This window comes from Periplaneta americana, chromosome 7, assembly GCF_040183065.1.
Source record: "Periplaneta americana isolate PAMFEO1 chromosome 7, P.americana_PAMFEO1_priV1, whole genome shotgun sequence".
NCBI lineage: Eukaryota > Metazoa > Arthropoda > Insecta > Blattodea > Blattidae > Periplaneta > Periplaneta americana.
The window spans coordinates 53,689,445-53,711,306 of NC_091123.1; the positions used below are offsets into that span (position 1 = coordinate 53,689,445).

General features: G+C 34.6%; 1 protein-coding gene across 1 annotated transcript in view; it reads left to right on the top strand.

Moving 5' to 3' along the window:
* The window catches only part of LOC138703094 (lipase 3-like), a 132,218-nt gene that overhangs the window by 94,518 nt on the left and 15,838 nt on the right, over window positions 1–21,862 (top strand). The window contains exon 7 of the mRNA XM_069830678.1: window positions 7,486–7,628. Within this exon, the coding sequence (XP_069686779.1) occupies window positions 7,486–7,628 (143 nt within the window). The remainder of the gene's footprint in view (window positions 1–7,485; window positions 7,629–21,862) is intronic.

The window sequence follows — 21,862 nt, forward strand, 5'->3', positions numbered from 1 at the left end:
TCAAACGGCGGCATTTTCCTTTTGTATACCTTTCCTGCACTTGTAACAATGCATCAGTTCTGTAAAAATTAATTACAAATTATAACTAGTGTTATGGGATTTAATCGATTAATCGAGCAATTTCTGTTATAAGATTAAGCGATCAAAAATACTTAATCGAATAATTGAGTCTAATAAAATTAATCGGTTGTAGTTGATATTAATTATTATTTTGTTAATACAAACTCATACTAAAAATTCCGACAATATTTCTCTCACGAAAATTGCTTACTTAAAAGCACGAGAGTACTGTTATTTTCTAATTGTAAACCAGATAGCGTAGGAAAAATCTTCGCACAAACACTTCAGAAAGAGATGTAAATATGAGGACAGTGACCTAGTCTACCTCTATTGAAAGTTGAAACACAATGCGAAACCCTTATTAAGTTTTATGGTTTTCCAAGAAAACTTCCACCTTGTTGTCAGCTCATCTTCCTAGCATATGAAATACATATCTTTCTGGGATTCGTCCCCCTCATCCCTTTTAAAATAGTCATGTCTACACTGTGTGCAAGTGAGAGCGTAACTAACTTCTTCTCTTTTTAAAATCTGGTAATTCGATTACAATAGGGGCCAGCCTTCTGTTTCGACCGCTGTAGTTTTGCAGTTCAGTTTCTGTACTGAGTTTGTATCATGAAGGTTGTGTGTTTAATTTGATAAAGAAAAAAATCAGTTTTCTGTTGTTTGTGAAAAGTGTAAAATCCATTATGTCATACGAGAATTTGAGAGGTAAACTGGGTTTAAATTAAATATGAAAGATCATGGAGAAGTACTTGACAGAAGAATAGCTTTTCGTGTTTAGTAATGCAGGAAACACTGTTACTAAACGTAGAGCGGCACTTAATTCGGAGCATGTGAACGCACTCACATGTTTAAAATCTTGGCTGAAGCAGTATTAACTAGGTGAGTCTTCATACTTTTTGTTATTTATGTTTGTCTCAAAAATTCCCGGAGAAATTGACACAATAAATTATAAGACTCATAATAAATATGTAAGTAATTAAAATAGTTGTTTTGTAATATAACGATACAATATATTATACGGTTATACAACATTTAATACTTATGCTTGTCACCGAACACAAGTTAAATTTAACAATAACTATGTATTATATATTAAAACATTTCTTCAACTCAATCTATCGATTAATCGATTAAATTCGAATAGTTAATCGACTAAATATTTTGATCGATCAACAGCACTAATTATAACAGATTAAAATTAAGGTCAAAATTGTAATGGGCTACAATAGTAGCCCACGTGACCAATAACGGGATTATTATAAAAGCGAGCACAGATGTGTTAATATACATTTCTCCATTTTATTGTATGACTATTTTCTGTGCATTTCAACTGGCGGATCAAGTTCAGTACAAACGTAAAAAAATTAAACCACGCACGAGTCACTGAACTGAAAACTGTGAACTAAAACACTGGTAACTCCGGTTGTCCCAGCTGACTTTAGTTGAGGAGAATGATCCAGAACTGAGGTAAACACATATGGCAAATACAATCCATTACTTGACCTTGAGCCAGTTCCAAATTCACAGATAATAGTATGTTACTGTTTGCACCACCACTGCTACAGGCATTTCTTTTTGCACCATTCTCTTTTAACCAAGGTGTATATAACCAGAAATTGTATGTCATATGTATTCTACAGTTTCAGGCTGAGATCCTTCGTACCACACATCAGAGTAGAGATCGCATGTGTTAGATAGAGATTCAATGTAGGGGTCAATTTCTATGGCTGAATCGCCGATACGTGAACGGGAATAGAAACAGACAATATTGTGGCGACAAAGCCATGCTGCAACTTCAATTAACAAGGGCTAATTAAAAGGAACATTGCTCATCCTCAATGGGCACAGCACTGTTGCGCTTGTGGCACATTTGTAATTGAACTATGGCGAGGGGTGAGAGTTGTAAGTGCTACTTCAATATCGACTTAGCACATTTCCGATTGGGTGTATCAACAGCAATTACACGTTATGAGCCCCTAGATATGTGTACAGGAGTATAGTCAAGAGCTGTGATATTAAACAGTAGTAGTATTCTCTAGCCGCGTATAACTGCACTAATATACTTATTAGGCAGTTTATCAAGTGTTTTTTATCTACTTGTTATTGTCATTAGGACCTTCGGGAGAAAATTAATATTGCACTGTTCTACAGTAAACATATGGGAAAAAATAATGGACATCACTGAGTTGATATACAGAGTTTTTCATAAATACGGGGCATAATTTCAGGTATGTATTTCCCACATGTAGACAATCAAAATAGTTCATTACAACATGTGTCCGGAAATGCTTCATTTCCGAGTTAAGGCCTTCACAACACTGAATTTCACCGGAACGTTTTTCTTTCCGCAGGTCGTTGTCATTACAGAAGATGTTCAAAATGTCCACCTCCTGCTTGAATACAGACCTCACATCGATGTCTCATTGACCTGCGAACACGATCCCAAACTCCAGGAGTATTGCGTATGTCCTCAGAACATGCCACAATTCGATTCCGACGGGATTTCAAATCAGGCACCGGAGACGAATAAACCAATGATTTTAAATGGCCCCACAAGTAGAAATCGAGAGGATTCAGATCAGGTGAGCGTGGAGGCCAAGCAACTGGGCCACCTCTACCTATCCATCGATCAGGAAACCTTCGATCCAAGTACCGGCGAGCCGTACGACTGAAGTGTGCAGGAGCGCCATCATGCAAGAAGTGAATGTCAACACATTCACTTCTTGACGATTGATCAGTGGAGTGTCTTCTAAAACATGAGGTATGGTGTTTTCCAGGAAGTTTGTGTACGCCTGCCCCGTAAGTCTGTTTACAAGTACATGGGGTCCAACTAATCGATCACCAATGATACCGGCCCACATGTTGAGGGAGAACCGCACCTGGTGATCAGATGAAACAGTTGCACGTGGGTTTTCATACGCCCATACATGCTGATTGTGGAAATTTGTTATGCCATCTCGTGTGAACTGTCCTTCATCTGTAAATAATACTAAGGCAGGAAAGTTCGGATTTACACCACACTGCTGCAACAACCACTGACAGAACCTAAATCGTGCAGGGTAATCTGCTGGTGACAGGGCCTGTACACGTTGCAAATGATAAGGATACAATTGATACTCTTTCAACAGTCTCCAGACAGTCGTATGAGGAACATTGACTTGCAACGCTACCCTTCGTGTGCTGATAGAAGGAGTCATGTTCACAGCCTCCAGAATCTCCTCCTGTACTTCTGGAGTTGTAGATCTTGGTCGTCCCCTTCCCAAACCAGGAGAGTTAAATTTTCCATACTCGCACAGACGGTAATGGAGACGTACAAATGTCTTTCGATCTGGACACTGTCACTGTGGGTACCTCTCCTGGTACAAACGACGAGCCAGCGCAGCATTGCCGTCCGCCTTACCGTACATGAAGTGTATCTCTGCCAGCTCTTGATTTGAATACATGTCGCACAGTCTAACGCCTACACAACACTGAATGTAACCTTCGCCTCGGAATGAACTGTCAGAGTGCCCTCTTAATGTCACCTTTGACGGCAACGACCTGCGGAAAGAAAAACGTTCCGGTGAATTTCAATGTTGTGAAGGCCATAACTCGGAAATAAAGCATTTCCGGACACATGTTGTAATGAACTATTTTGATTGTCTACATGTGGGAAATACATACCTGAAATTATGCCCCGTATTTTTTAAACATCCTGTATTTATAAGTAGAGGGCGGAAAAATGTGCGTTACCACGCGATACAGGTTAGTTTGGTCTGAAGTATGGATGACGTCACAGGTACAAGCGCAATAACATAAATGCACTACGAGAGGGCGGCAGTACAAGTAGGAACAAACAAATGACGTTCAGTGTCAACTTCTTCTGTATAAGAAGGCAGGCGTTTACAATATTGTTTACTGCCTTTGTGCAGGTGGAAGTGTTGTGTAAAAGTGATTTAAAATACCTAAATCGAAGGACTTGGAATTAAACAGTCTAAGAAATAAATATGGAAGAGAGATTGTTATTCAGCAAGGGAAAATATTTTCTGTGCCGTGAGCAAATGTGAAATTAAAACTGGCTTGATGCAAATTTGCTATCTCTAAATATAACAAACTACTTTGGTGTCATTTTCTTTAACAGTCTCTGGATTGAACAAATTGAAATCGCTTTCTCATTTAAAATTAATAATCCACAACTCATTTTGTAAACTCTCTACAACCTGTAAATGCCCTTGCCTGAAAGAATCTGTAGATGTGAAATACCTGGGAATTATTGTTGATCAGCACTTGAAATGGGATAGACAAATCACCTTTTTTGTAACAGGATACGTAAAACAATTTACAAATTTGTAAACCTTCGCCATTACTTGCCTACTCATGTATTACGTTTGGTTTAGTTGGCTATAGTTGAATCTGTTATCCAATATGGTATAACTGGATGGGGAGGCATTACAAAAACTGCTCTTTTTCCTCTAATTATGTTGCAAAAACGTATAATCAAAATTTGTTTGAAAAGGCGACTGGATTATCCAACAAATTTGATCCATTCCGAATTTAATGTTTTTAGAATTGACCAAATTTATAAATACGCTTTAATGAAATTCTATCATAAAAATAGAATGAAATTTGTAGCTCAGCCACATGCTCATAATACAAGACGAAATAAAATTCTTAAATTAGTTGAACCTAAATGTTTCACATCTGCTGCTTTACTACACAGTACAAATTATGGTCCACGTCTATATAATTCGATAATAAAATTTCATCCAGAATTGACTACTTTAAGCAATGAAATTTTCAGATCCAGAATTAAAAAATTTATATGACAGACTTCCCTGTATATATATATATATATATATATATATATATATATATATATAATGTACCATGAATTGTAAAACAAGTTTATTTCTATCCGAAGTGTATTTTTCTATTTTATCTTGGTTACTATAGCAACATGACCTGCACTAATTATACTACTAATAATAATTTAATATTAATCCATCAATCTCACCATCGTCTCTTTTTTCACTCAGTTATTATTAGTATTATTATTTACTAATTTTATTATCATCTTTATGTGAGCTTTTTTTCTTAAGTATTTTGTCTACAAAGTATGTATATCTATGTAACGGAACTGTCACCGAACACGAGCTTTGCTCTTTCGGAGTATTTTAATGTAACGTTTTTATGTATATGTTATTATTAAATAAAATCTAAATCTAAATCTATATCTAAATACGTAGGAAATATTACATACAGCGGCATTATAACAGCAAGAAAAATACCGAAAACGTACAAAAGTCTTCGATATCGAAAAATGAAAAATATACACGATCTGAATTTAATGTGTATTTATGTAATATGATGATTTTTGCAAATGTGCCGTTCAAGAAACTTGATAATCCACATTTTAGAGGTGAAAAGGTGGAAGAAAAATTCCACAAATTCTGCAAAAAAAAATACCGATTATACAGTTATGTGTAACATTTTGAGTGGAGGGAAAAACGACATACTACGGCGCTTTTTTCATTTGCACCTCTAACATCTTGTAACACGGAAAGAAACTTTTCGATGTTGAAAATCCTTTTCAGAGAGAGACGTCGATTTTCTCTTTCGATAACTTACGAATGTATATTATGGTTCAGTGTAATGCAACCTTTAATCATCTGGCGGTGGCAATTAACATTTAAGGTAAGTTTTTAAATCATCATAACTATATTACAATTTCATTCCAGTATTTATAGATCGACTGAACGGAGTTATGAGGTTCTCATTACCAGACTGTACTTTCTTGCCGTTGTTTACGTGGGTGAATGACAATAGTATAATCCGTTGACACTAAACTTAAGCCATAACGCACATTTTTCCCCGTTTTATTTATAAGTTTCGCGGCATTTCACTGTATTTTTTATAACGTGAATAATATTATTATTTAATATCTTACTATCTTCAACTACGGTTCGAAAAACATAAACCAAATCTTCTAAGGGAGAAGATGGGTGAAAATCCTAACTTCTACAAATTTTTAATTAGGGTTTTCTTGCACACATTCTCCTCCTGGAATACGTATACATGCTAAAAAATTCACCCAAATCACTTATATAGTTATGTATTTTTTTGTGAAATGTGGCATAAGTACTAAGCTATATTAAAAATTTATCTTCTAAAATTTTAAGTATATGATCCAAAATATTGCATATAGTATCTATAATATACAAATGTCCATTAAGTACGGAATATAGCATAGGTAGTACAATAAGCCTTAAGGCTGCGGTCCGTCCGGAGCAATGACGGGCCTAACTGTTGGAAAAAATAAGTATGGAATATTATTCATAACTTCTTAAATTTCAATTTTACAAAAAAGTTTTATACAAAAGCTGTTGGAGATAAACCATACAATATTATATCAGTGTTCGAAATTTTTTACTCTTATCTTTAGAGAAACTGATATGGAATGATTTATCCCTTTGCAGCTTTTTTATTCGACCATGCTATAATACGCTATTTACATATGACATAACTTTACCTTAATAATATACATAAAGTACTGCTATTCATTATGTTATTCCAACTATCGATTTCCAACTAAGTATAATTATGCGTACGCGCAACCCGCAAACCTTAAAAGCAGCAATCCAAAATAGCAGGTGGGATAATATAATAATATTCTAATAAATTGAGTTCATTTCCTGTGCTTTAATGTGTGTTACTTTGTGGTTAAAATCTCCAAACAAAAGCCCAGCAAAAAATCAATAAATACTGCGTAGACGCAGAAATGCTCCGTGCCTGCCATCTGTTGCAATAGCCGAGAACACGATGAAAATACACTCGTGGTCACTGTTTCATTATCAGTACAGTAACAATTAAGAAATTTGTAAGAGCTCAAAATTTAGACATTTAATTACGGTCGAACAAAAACAGTCGTAATTAAGACCTCGTATGAAAATTATGGAACTCGGTTACGCTCGTTTCATAAACATACTCGCGTCTTAATTACTATCATTATAGGCTCGTTGCATAACATATTATTAAATAAAATGGAGGGTTTTCATGCAAACTAAATAAAAAGGGTAACACATATCGCTATTTCCTGCAATTAGAAAGTCTTGTAATCCTACTACAATGACAAGGGACGTAATACTCTTGAGACCTAAATTCGTGCGTGTATTTTTAGGCTTCCAGCGTAATTTTCTAATTAAGTATGCACTTTATTACAAGATCCATAATAGGTTTTTTTTATTTATTTAATGTATTTTATTGTTTCCTTGGATTTGCACAGTGATATCACTTCCACTCTGTATATGGCTGCTGATGTCTACGAATTTCAATTTTAAATCAACGGCATTCATATTCGAAATGACATCCCTACTCCCTAGTTATGCGTGGCTCTGATTTCAGTTGTTGGTTATACATTTATCTATGCACTACTCTCGGTTTCAGGAAAGTTCAGCAAATACGACTATGGCCTGCAGGACAACATGGTGATCTACAACCACACGGAGCCATCCGAGTATGTTGTGGAGCGCATCACATCCCCAGTGGCAATATTCTGTGGCGACAGCGACCCTTTCACAGCCCCAAAGGTACCAGATGTCATTTATCTATAGCAGGGCTTTCCAAACGTTACTTGCTACACTATCATTCAGTTCAGATAATTGTGTTAAATAATGAAGGGAAAATTAGTGGTACTGGATGCAAGTCCAGCTGGGAAGTAGAGACCTAACTACGTTCCATAGAAACTGTGAGAATACCTCTTGTTACTTTCTCATAGACGAAATACAAAACGAATGTACTCCGATACTGAATAAAATACATTTCGAAGCATTTGCGTAAAAACAGGGTGAAAGTGGAATAATCCTTCACATAGAAAGGGACGATAGGATACACTTAAATGAATAGAAAACCTACATTACGTTTTGTGATTAACTGCACGATTAATTAGAAAATTGAATTGGAAGTTTCAGCAGTGTGGCAGTATATTTTTTCATTAATAACCTTCCTCGTATGTAATCGTGAACACTTTGTAACTAATTCAACAGTTCATAACATAAATAAGCGTCAAAAATGACATTCATACTCCATCGGCAAGTCTATCGTGCTATCAAAAAGGAGTGAGTTATATGGCAGTAAAATTTTTAATAGCTTCCTATCGATATAAAAATGAAAATCAAAACATAAGATTATTTAGGGCCAAATTAAAGAAGTACCTAATTTCTCACGCCTTCTATTCTGTAAGTGAATTCATGACATTCAACAACGCTTCATAAAATTGATACTAAAGCTTGGTATTGTACTAGTAGACTAGTTTTTCAAAATTAAAAACTTCTTATGGACAAGTTATTTACGCTATTTTAATCATTACTCTGTTGAGAAACTCAGTTCTATTAAAGGCTTTAGAGCACGAGATATTTCAAACCCCATTAGGTATCCGACTTTCTTACGTTTATTTATGCCATCTTTCTCTTCCTGGCTATGATTTAAGACTTATGTCAATTCCTGGCGTTTAACAGTTAGTTGGCACATAATATTGAATCAGTTTTTCCACAATATTATTATTAAATGAATAACTAATAAATAGTTACCCTCATCGAAAGATTAAGAAGATTAAAACTGAGATAAAACCTAATAATTTTATCCTTCTAGGGAGAAGATCTAAAAATATCAATATTCATGCACGTACAAAATAATTATAGAAACACATACTTAGCAGCAGCAGCAAGAGTAGTAGTAGTAGTAGCAGCAGTAGTAGTGCTAGTGGTAATAGCAGTAGCAGTAGCAGCAGCAGCAGCAGTAGCAGTAATATTACATTATTCAGCGTGGTAATTAATGTTTTTATATAGGCCTACTCCTAACTGAACAGTTGAGCAAAGTAAACATATAACTTTTGTACGACAGAACAACAAAAAAGTTCTCTTTCTCATTCTTTACGAAACCACATCTTACTGCTTGTACAAACAGAGTTTGTAGAGCGACATGATACCGCCACTGCTTGCCTTCAGTACGTGAATGAAACACATGCCAATGTACAGAAAACTCCTCGTACCCGTTTGAATGTCTGTGATTACACGATGTAATCACGACACTCGCTTTGGTCACCGCTGGGATAGGTAGACAGAGAAAGATATATATATATATATATATATATATATATATATATATATATATATATATAGAGAGAGAGAGAGAGAGAGAGAGAGAGAGACAGTGACAGAGAGGTACATATCATGACAGCAATTACAAATTTCCTTGTAAATGCCAAAATCCAACTTTTACAATCGTAAAAAACATCAAATCGACTATTGTAGTATCAAAATTTAATATAGATCAATCCTATACTTCAGAAGAAACGGATTAGTCACAAAACACCAATATATAAGCCGGAATAATGAATGGTGTTTATTTTATCCTTTTTCTAGCTTTTAAATATACCAATGGTATGCCGCAAAATCCAATCCATTTTTCGGCATATGACATGTTGAAAAACACTTCTTCGGGGCAGGAATACGTAAAACACTTTTTCCGAATATATATATATATATATATGTTTATCGAAAACACTTCTTACGGAATGAGTTATGACAGGCTTCGGCCTAAGGACAAAGAGTAGCCAGTATGAGGTTTAGAGTACACGGAGTATAAATGACGTCATGACTCGTGTGGACGGGTGACTGCAACAGCACAGGTGTGTCCGTAATGTGCATTACCCTTGTGTGTATTGCTGTTTGGCTGCAGTACGTGTAGGCCTAACAGGCTTCGGCGTAGGGACACCTGATTGAAGGTTACAACTCACGTTAATACTTTAATGGTAGACATTTATTGTCTACACTAGGAACGTACTGTATATACAGCATCTTTACAGGGTGAAATATATTTTGTGCCGTACTGTGACGGACTGTTTACATGTTGAGACACGAAGTAACGGTGCGCTCCATCTTCCACTCCACTCGACCAACACAACACTATCGCCCGTGCGTTCTGAACGTCATGCGTTTCTGTGTCCAGGGCCGAAGCCTGGTTATGACTTAAGAATTTTAATTTAGGCTCAAAATGTATGTTTTAGTAAAAATGTTACTACAATAAGTAGCGTCGCAGTAATTTCCTTCCACTGGCAAGAGTATTATAAAATTAAAACCTCTTGTATGTTCCTTTCATTCGACTTGTTTACTCCTATACAGTTAAATTACATAAAATCCGTTTAAATTCTGTACAAAAAAGGCGACCTAATTCTTAAGCTGCTTGGAAAAGAAATTAAGTTGGATTTACATACAAATAAACATGTGATCATCGTCGAAATGACGTAGCTCGTAAGCTGTGCTTCATACAGAGTTTGTGCGGTTGAATTGGCCAAGTGTGCACATGTCAAGAGGCAGCATCACAAGTACCAGATCCGTGTTCTAAATACCACAGCGAATTACAAGTGTTTGCTAGGATTCCAGTGGAAGTAATTCACGCAGAATATACCATTAGTCTGGTTACAAATAAACTACATCTATGCCGGCTGTATGTAGTTAACTTTATATACGTATACTCAGGTAATGGATCTACGCTTCGTAGCATCCCTGAGTAAATTCTAATCTGCGAAAGAGATTTGAAAACATATTGCAAAGAGGGAAATGGATGTGGAAAACAAGCTGCAGCCAATGTATTTTATTTTATGCACTGTGTATAATATGGAGATTAAAGTATTATGTTTAAATGAACGAAAAGAATATACATTATTTCATCACAAGAGAGTCTGAAATGCAAATAGTTATTATAACAAAACATCTGAAAATATAGGATTATTCAAAAGTCAGGAAATATTTAAAAGTCCTCTAAATTTGTTAAGAAGCAAGTTTATATAAAAATAACAATACTGTTTTTTTATGAATAAATTACATTTATTCATGTACAAATCAATTTTAAAACATTCAAATATGGTCGCCATGTTTCGTTTCTTGGTAACCTCTCTTTTAGTGACGTAAGGAACAGCATTCAGAAGGTAATCTTGTGAAAAATCGAGAGATCTTCAAATATTCTTACAGGCTTAAGAAAATTATAAATTTTATGGTCCAAATCTCAATGCATTTCGAATTCTGGGACTTTTATGTGAAGGAAAAAATATATCCCTATAAAGAAACACTGACAAGCAAATAGTCTCATGGGAGCAGATAAAGTTATTTCTTTCTTATACCATGTTAATAATGTCAAAACAAGTCCTTATAGAAATTTTGGCCACTCGAACGTAATTACGAAGGCTGCAAAAAATAAGTTTCCCTGGGCCGTTAATTAATTAGCTATTAATTTAAACAATCACACACTATCCACAATATCTGCTTGCAAGTTGCTACAAGTTAGCATTCATACGAGGAAAGTGGTGGAGTCAAGTTGATCACGTGACGGGAAAGTGGACACAAAAGTTGACGAGTCGTCGTCAACTCAAATTCTGCTTGACCGTCAAGTCACAACTTGACTGTCCCGACCATATCACAGGGGAAAGTCGAAGGAAAGTCGACTTGCTTCAAGTGCTCGACTCCTGTAAACTATCCCCATGCGAATTGGCATTTAATGGCAACTGACAAAAATTAGGTCAATTTTTATTACTCTATTGCCACTTCCAATGGACTCCTAACGAATATTCACTGGGATTGTGGCGCTGGAAATCAATTTAGAACACTTTTATCTCAGCCACGATACATTTCAATTTTTATTGTGCAATATAAATGCCATTATCACTACAATGACACAATAATTCTTGCAGATAACCCAGAAACAACTTCGGAAACGTAATTAACAGTCGCAGTTTCACTTCACGTCCACTAAATGACTCTTGAGTTCCAGCCTATGGGCGTAGCAGGGATGCCAATATCGGCAAACGAAATAAAACTGTAAGGAATGTTACAACAGGTGTGCTAAACATTAGGTTAGGTTAGGTTAGGTTTTGTTAGGTGTGTAAGATAATATGAATGGTTACCACAGTTTGCGACACTGCAATTATCCTCCCACTCCACCTCAAATAACGTTACAACGACGGAATATGGCCGCCTTCTTCCTTCAAGTACGACGATTTTCCTATATAAGTAAGGAACCTATTTAGGGCGGCTTGGGTGGGACCACAGCTCTCCCAGTGATCACATCGAGTTTCTACTACTCCACACTACAAAACTAAGGTATTTTCAGTGTTTGTTTTTAATTTCATATACTGGCAGTACAGTAACAAAAATTCACCAAACGCTCAATACATCCCGGCAAATACAAAAATTAATCACAGTAAGCTGGATAACGTCTTCCTCGTTAGCAACGTCACAGTAACTGATTACGTCAATCTTGACATCAGCCTTCTCCAATCTAGCCCACGTAAATTCTCATAAACTCATTACCTATATCCTAGTCTAATAGACCCCCAACATGTAATTTATGTGGCACAACTTTCACTGATTCCATTGACTAAATATGACGTGTAGCACCCGAGCGGAATGCTATGAACTTACGCAACAAAAATTATCTAAATTTTTCAAGCCACTTTCAATTGGCGTAAATCTATCCCTTTCTTGTGTATACGATGCCACATTTTAAATAGCATGGTCTCAAAATATTGTATAAAATGCGAATGGAATTTGCATTTCTTTAAATTGAACGGTTGTTTATACTGTGTTTTCTTGAGTAACTTTACATTACAAGAAATTTAAATTGCAAAGCGAGTGAATACCCTAAGTATTATTTTAAATCAAACGCTTTGCGAAGTCTCCATTAATATTTCTACGCATTTCACATAAGCCACGTCTACATTGCTTTCCATTTCCAAGTTAAATCGTTTTACGGAACAATATTTTAAATTACATTCTGCTTATTCATTATTGATATTGCAATAATTCCTTACCTTCAAGTCAGTTTCGGCTGTAGTTTCTTTCATTTCGTAACGGAGCAGAAAATCTTCATAATTCAAGGCACATAATGTCTCTCACTTTTAAAGGCACACGCGTTTTAAATTATTCGTTTCTTAAATAACGTGTAAATTAATGTATCTGCTTTAAGTTATTTTTATAACAGATTTTTGATTAAAACGCAATTTTACATATACAAGGTCACTGCTACAGCCAACACATGGCTTCCTTACAACCCTTCACCTACTCAACTGATCAACAGCACCATCTACCTAGTCATATCACAATTCGTTTCCAGTTTCAAACATAAAGCTATGTTTCTCGAGCTTCATCAGAAGTCCGGTCCTTGTATACGTTAAAGGTAGATTATAGATTCAGACTTTTAGTATATCTTTCTTTTCAAAGTGTTTGGGATGGGAACATGTCATTTGGATCGTGTCTAGTATACTATTTTTTCTTCCTTGTATGGAGAAGGCATCCGAAGGCTTACACTGTAGCCTCAGGCTAGTTTTCCATTTCGAGAAGACAGCAGATTTCTTTTAAGAACAAAAAGAAGATTTATACGAACTTCCAGAAATTTAGTAACATATAATGTTTGTTTTAAGTGTAACTTTCGATAAGCATGAATTAAAAATAATTCTTAATAAAAAGGCAGCACAAAAGTACGAAAATAATTGCAAACAAAATTCCATGGGAAAATATTAAACAAAATTTGAAATTAAATTGTAGTAAATCATGAAAAGAAGTTGTGGTACTGTTCCGATTAGAAACTGCAGATGAACGCTTAGCACAATATCTACACAAAATTGGCATTTTAAACTCCTACCTCTATACACTTTGCGACGGTCAAGAGCCAATGGACAAAGAACATCTCCTCTCTTGTGTTAAACTTGATCCATTAAAACAACAGAGTGACAAAACCTCTCATCTATGTATATTGGGATGCTAGATTCCAAATGTGTTAGAGGACCCCAACTGAAATATCATTGGAAGAGGAAGACATAACATAAGTTACATTTACAGAACCTGTATATTAAGCTTCATATATATATATATATATATATATATATATATATATGAAGAGTCCATTGCAAGAATGGAGTCCACGCCTGTGGAGTAACGGTTAGCACGTCTAGCCGCGAAACCAGGTGGCCCGGGTTCGATTCCCGGTTGGGACAAGTTACCTGGTTGAGGTTTTTTCCGGGGTTTTCCCTTAATCCAATATGAGCAAATGCTGGGTAACTTACGGTGTTGGACCCCGGACTCATTTCACCTGCATTATCACCTTCATCTCATTCAGACGCTAAATAACCAAAGCTGTTGATAAAGCGTCGTAAAATAACCTACTTAAAAAAAAAGAATGATGGATGTCATTTGGAATAGATTTTTCAGGAGAAGCAATTGAAAGTTTGAAATGCTTAGCGCTCAAAGCTTAATTGTGATTTTCCATTCATTACTGGACAATGACTATCAGTGTTAATAACTCTCTATGTACATTCTATATGTCTTAAGCTATGCATTGACAGTCTTGGTTCATTTTCGACAGGAAAGTGACATCCATCATTCTTGCAGTGGACCCTTCATATGCACTCATAAATAACAGATGATTTGACAGCTGAAGTAATTTTGTGCTATTTTTATTCTCCAAGATAAATTCTCTGAATGAAGTTGACAAATAATTGTAGTTCAGCTTTATTAAGTATACACAGCACTTATTCCATACATACAGTATGACTACTTAAACTTTATTAAAGAGAAAATTATTTCAACATGTGCATTAGCGCCTGATATATGCTAATGAACAGAAAACCAACTACATTTGCAGTATGTGAAACTTTTGTTACATTCACTTCAGAAAAAAAAGTCAACCTACTTTTCAACACTGTTATCTTCATTTCTAATTCTGTCTTGTCGTGTACATCATTTTACGTGTCTAAGAAATTTAATTTCATTAGCTTGAATTATACTCACATTCTATTTTATTGGTACCCAATTTTCGGATCCATATAAAACAGTAAGAAGAGCCATAACCTTCTACAATTTCATTTGCGTTTCTTTCGTTGTTTTTCTTCTTAGATTGTTTCGTATTGTTCCGCATATTGAATTAAATTTTGAAATTTTATTATCAATATCACTGTCAAAATTTTGGCCAATATCGTATCCTAGATACTGAAAATGGGAAACCTGTTCTATAATGGTACCATTCAGTACTATCTTTGATCTTGTAGGATATTTCCCTATAAATGCGATAACTTTGTTTTTTTTTATATAGAAATCTTCATGTTGTACTCAGAAGCTAGTGTATATACACTGTGTATAGATCTCTGGAGATTATGCATAATGAATTTAAAAAAAAAACACTTTCGTCAATAGTATCCGAACCCTGAGCTTTGTAACCTACGAAGAAGCACGCTAGTGCAGAGCTGTCGGAATGGTTGCAATGAATAAAATTGTTATAATCTGATTGTCGTTCCGTATCGTATTTGTTTAACAATGACGCTTAGGAATTTATATGATCTTACTAGTGGCTTGTGCAGCAAATGCTGCAAACTAAGTTCATTAGGCGTTCAAATAAACATTTTCCAGATTTATTTTCAATGAAGAATACCAGACATTTTGAAAGTTATTTGCTTCCATAATAATGAAACATACTCCCTCTGAATGTTACTTTTTTTATTCCAAATACTTTTTTTTGAACCTATCTGCCTTCAGTTTTTGAGTTTCAACGCGGAAACGCAAGTAACAATGTCAGGACGATCAGTGGGTTTTTCATGCTATTTGAGGTCATTGTGGATTGTAGGTGAAAGTTAAGAAAGTCAGAATTGCATGTAGAGCTTCAAATGCAGAGATAAAATCATTTTATCCTGCTAAGAGATCTTGCTGAAATGATCGGGAAACTACAAAATTTTGTAGGCCTCTTATTTTATCAGTAAGTAATAACTTTCGGTCTTTTCTACGGAACTGTAATTTTTGCGCTCTATCGAGCCAATACTGAAGAGAATGACGCATATAAGTATCTACACCACATCGCCATTACGTATATGAAAAAGGCCCAAACCCACTTGCTTAATAACTATAAAAATATTTGATTTTCAATAACAACGCGAGCATATATAATAGTATACAATATATACATATATACATATACACACACACATATATATATATATATATATATATATATATATATATATATATATATATATATATATATATATATATATATAATAGCCGCCACTCAGTAAATTATAGAAATCATCTTCTTCTTCTTATTCTTCTTCACTTCATGGTATAGGCAATCAAATGCCTGTTCCGCCTTCAAAGTCCTCCAGCCATCATTTCCTAGGTCTGCCCACCGATCTTATTCCTTTAGGATGATATTGCATTATTTGTTCAGTAAGTCTGGTATCTCGCATTCTATCCACATGTTCTTTCCAATTTTGTTTAAAATCTTTTAATCTTTCATTTATATTAAAAATTTCTAACTCTTCTCTTATGTTTTCATTTGTGATTAAGTCTCTCTTTGTACATCCCTTCACATTTCTTAGAAATTTCATTTCTGTCGTCTGTATTATAGAAATGAAGATCTAATTTAATTTAAGATATTCTCTACATCTACTTACATAACCCCAAAACGTTTCACTTTCATATCATCAGTATAGCATTAATATGTATAATTAATGAAAAATAGTCACATCACGGCATTAACTACAATAATAATTCATTTCTAATAGTAATAATGTCATCAAACCACCTCAAGTTTTGTAGTTTTTAATATCCAACACACAGCTGTACTCATAAAATTACACACCGCAGAATCAGACCCGTAAATTATTTTTAGTAAGTCCTGAAGTTTTTCATAACCAATTGAATTTGAACTCTAAAGATGTCAGCAATCCTGCAGGCCATGGCCTTCGTGTAATAGCCTATTGTTTATTGTAGTGTGTTTTTTTTTCATTCTGAAATGCAATTAGTTCTCAAAACTGACTAAAGATGAATTTTTGGAAAATAGGAAAATTATGTAGGAAAACTAACGCTTCACTGAAAGTTACTGTTTTTCTGAAAATCCTTGGATGCAAAGCTTCAAAATCCGTTCAGACGTTTTCCCGTAATTTCTATTACCAGTTCAAATTATACATATATTTTTTTCAGACTAATTTCGTGCTTTTGCATTAATTGTGAAATAGTTTACTGTAATACTATTCAAATAATAGTGGGTTGAAAATAGTTGTTAAATCGTTATGGTGTGAATCGTGCTCTGTAAGGATCTTCGAGAGTCGGGCCATTATTTTTTCTGAAACTGTACTTATTCTTCACATCCCCCCCCCCGAAATCGAACCTCGCTTCACTGAATTTGCAGCTGAACACATCACCACTTGAAGCAATGCAAGAACTGAAATTTCCAGAGAAACATTATAACAACCCATCGCTCTTTAATTAATACGTTTTCTATTTGTCGGCTGTCACAAGGACATAAAGCCCCAAGCGTGAAGTATAAATATGATAATGACAATAGTAATAGAATTAATATGACACTGTAAATACGCGAAGAAGAGAATAATACAATAATGGCGTACAGAAACATCCGCGACGTAGGAAACAGTTTCTGCAAACAGTGTCAATGTGGATTAGATTTCACTCCGAATCCTGACAAAGTGCGACAATATTATGCAGACATCCCGTGCCTGCTGGGTGAGCTATGTACTTCGTATATGATACACAGAAGTTCAAATCCCTTCATTTGCATACACATTTATGCTTTTCTGGTAACAATACATATTTATAATTGCAACAGTTGGGAATGACAATAGCTAACAAACTTCAGGCTGACAGTACCATTAAGGCAGCTATGAACACGGGAACACGTTTCTCCTAGACTGGTTTCCTCCTTTAAAGGGTGACAGAGTTCTATTTCATTACCTCTGCAATTTATATTTTGCGAACAATAACAGTAATGCGAATGGATAGAGCATCTAAGTTGTCTAGTATATACAGTCACGAAGCTAAATACGTAGTAAATATGCATCCATAGATAGTTGCTAACCACTAGGATCGCTACTATCGCCTCATTACAGACAATGCGAAATACTACCTGCACAGTCTATTGTTCCTAGTACCCTCATAAACTCAAGCTTCGTGACTGTATATATTAGACTGTGGTTCTACACCGAATGTCTGGATTAAAAGTCCGGCAAGTTTAATTTGTTGTTACAATTGAAGACATTATTTCAAAAACAGCCCTTGTCAAAAATTTCGATTTTTCAGGAAAACGAAAAAACAACCCCCAGCCCATGTAAATTATAACACCGAAATAAAAAAAGGTAGACTCTTTCTTCAGGATATAAGAATCAGATATATGATAAATACATTTAAGTTTTTAAATACTAGAGACCTATAATTAATTATTGAATGTGGGAGCGTGTGACATGGGCAATTTTTGTATTAAAACGATACAAATGGAGATTGTAGTATTATTATTTCAATATTTAATATTGTATTGCAATATCAGTAAGTTAGCAAGAAATAACAACACATGTTAATAACTTTCTTCTCCACTGCTGTTGACGTTTCAATGTTTACAACATGTGTATTGGTAGTTTCTGTTTCTGAAACAAGTTGGAGACTTTCAAAGAACCGGCGGCTTTCTGGAGACAATAGCCCATACAGTTTTTTCAGGTCCTCCATTTTTATTGCTTGATCTTCAAGGGTTCATTGTAAAGAGGGGCAAATGATAGTTCTTGAGGTATTAGTACCCTTTTACGGATATGCACAGATCTCTATGGCTCCGAATAACTGTCCCTTACTCCTACGTGTGGGAAGTCTCTGTCAATCCTATACATTCTCAGCTGCATTAGCTTCAGTTGACATCTAGAAGACTGAGAAAAATAGGGCTCCACTGTAGTCTTGATGATGTTGAGAAAATCTGGTGTATGAACCTCTTCACTTCAAAAGGTTTTGGATGTACTCTGCAGCTATAACTATTATATCATCCCACTAATTTGGAGTTTGCACAAAGGCAGTTCGTTTTTTCTTTGCAATTGAGGAAAAGTTCTGATCATTTGACAAAAATGAGTGGCCTCTTATGGGGAACAAGTGCGTAACTCGTTTGAAAACTTGAAAACAGTGTACTAGCATGTACAAGAAGTACACCATACAAAAATTTTTATTTTGGTCTGGACAGCATTTTAATATTATAATTAACTCATTTTTTAATCATTTCTTTCTTTTAGGTGATCAAAGAGCAAAGACATGACTTCATTTGTCCCTTCTTACCAACTGTTTCATGATAGGTAAACAGGTTACCTCATCATTTAGCAAATGATACTCAAAAACAATAATGCCAAAGCTGACGAGAGTAGTAGATTACATTGGATCTTAGATGTGGGACAGGCAAATTCTGCATGTAATCGAAACTCAATACTGCAGCTATGCTTTTACGAGCTCTTTGTATGGTCGTTTCATGACACAGAAAGCCTCTGCTTTGAAAGATGTATTTGCTTCTGATCCATAAGTTTGACATTTTTCATCATTGCTTTCACAAGCTTCTATCTGTTGGGTCATGGTGTCACATACAGTACAGGTATCAGATCTAGGTAGTCTGAAGGAAATATTAAATTTTTATGTAAAAATATATCAGTAGGTATGGTAGGATACTGGGTCATGGTGTCACATACAGTACAGGTATCAGATCTAGGTAGTCTGAAGGAAATATTAAATTTTTATGTAAAAATATATCAGTAGGTATGGTAGGATACTCCATAAACATATTGCGCATTTCTTTAACTGAAAGTGTTTCTAGCAGGTACAATGTATGAAGATTTCTTCGTATAGAGTAAGGGGACTGCCGGGGTTTGAATGAACTAATATGATGCATAATCAGAGTTTCAATTTTCTTTGGAACCGCCTTGGGGCGATTATTGTGTTTATCTCTGGAGTCAGTAGAAGATTTCTGATAGTTCAGCAATGATGTTTGTACAGTACGAAGACACCCTCTTGTTATCCCATGCAAACTCATAAACGCATTGCGACAAACAGGCACATCTTCGGATATACCATCTGAACTTATTCTCACCTTATAATACAAATATTTTCCTACGTGATTAGTATGTTATTTTCCCTCTACTTTAATGTTCTTAATAAAATCTTCCTTTGTGCCCTTTCATTTTCTTTTCTGAAAATTTAATGTAATCTACTTCCATCGTTACTAGCTATGATGTACAAGAAACTAAAATGAAATGGTCAGTGACTGTTTATTGTTGCAACGTGAAACATTTAAATATTTATTCAACTTAACACAATGCTGCCAATAATTATTATATAATGCATAATATATCTAATTAATTCAGTGCTGAAGACATTTAACAAAAGAACAACCCATGTCAGTTGACAAGGGCAATTTTTGTTCGAAAGCAGAATGACAGAATCGGTGTTTTTTCTTATGGCTACTGCGCGTGACACAGGTCGTTTTCGGCTTTTAAACACATTTCAGACTGTGGCAAAAATGCACCTCCACGTGATGGTGCCCTTAACTCATTTTCGTTAAAAATTGACAAGGGCTGTTTTTGTAATAATGTCTTCAATTTATCATACGGATAATTTCACAGTAAATCACGTTACATTAACTTATTAGATATACTAAAACAAAAAGCTCTTTGAAAGTAAAAGCAGAGCGTTTAGGTAAAAGTCTTACATGTTTCCTGTTTTATCCAGAGTTTAAGCTAGAAAATAAGTAATTGTCGCAAAAATACAAAAATTATATTAAGCAAATTGCGAAATGGAGTTCCTCAGAAAATTAAAGGTTCCTGAAAAGACTCTTCAGACAACTGCATCAAACACTTTAAAATCTTCATTGAACATCATCAATCACCATCTCTATTCATCTTTATCATATTCAATGTGTATTATTTATTTTCAATGAATTTTTATCGTTTTGATAGCTACCACATCTTGTCGCAGAATATTATTATTTTTTAAAATTTCATTATGTATTTGTTTAACATTAATTTACATTTTCTTTTTTGTTCATTTGAATTGATTAGGATGCCGATATTTAAAATCCAAGATTTGGACAGCTATAATTTCGATTTATATAACTGCGCAGAAAGATAAAATTAGTAAAGTATGTACAAACAAAAAGTTGTATAGTTTGTTTCTTGGAGTTTTATTACTTTCAATCCATCTTGTCACCCTCTAGATATATTTATGTAAGTAAACCATTACACGTAGGTATGTTTAGAATCAAATATTGCTGAATTTACATCACATTAAAATACGTTATACTATGGACACTCTAAACATTGAAATTCTTTACTAGTAGGCCCTTCAAGATATATTGTTAGCAGAGTTCTAACTCCTTTTACTGAAAGGCGGTTTCTAATTCCAGTTTTTACAAGATTCATGCAACTAAATCCTCGCTCACAATTGGACGGAGTTTCGCAATAATAGGCCAACCGACAATTTAAAAAAAAAAGAGATATTTGCACAAATCTGTTTATGGCAGGCTAATTTAACTCGGAAAAAATGAAGTATGTGATATCTGAATTTTGTTGTTATTTATAAGAAAAAAAAATTCGTTTATTGAATAAAATTCATTCATTTATTTATTTTGCTTTGAAATATTAATTCAACTGCTGGCCTCTTATTAAAAATCCGTTAACCTTTTTTTTGTATTATTTGTGCTATTTTTTTGTACAAGTATGAATGTTTTTTTTTCTTCTACATTATAGACATCAGCTCAAAGAATTTTGAGTGACCATAAGGGTCACTTCTTGGATAAAATGTGTTATATATAATTTGAACTGGTAATGGAAATTACGGAAAAACGGCTGGACGGATTTTAATAAATGACCCCTCATTTTGAAGCTTGGAACTAAAAGTTTTTCGGAAAAATAGTAGTTTTCAGTAAAATGTCAATTTTTAAACATAATTTTCCTATTTTCCAAAATCCATCTGTC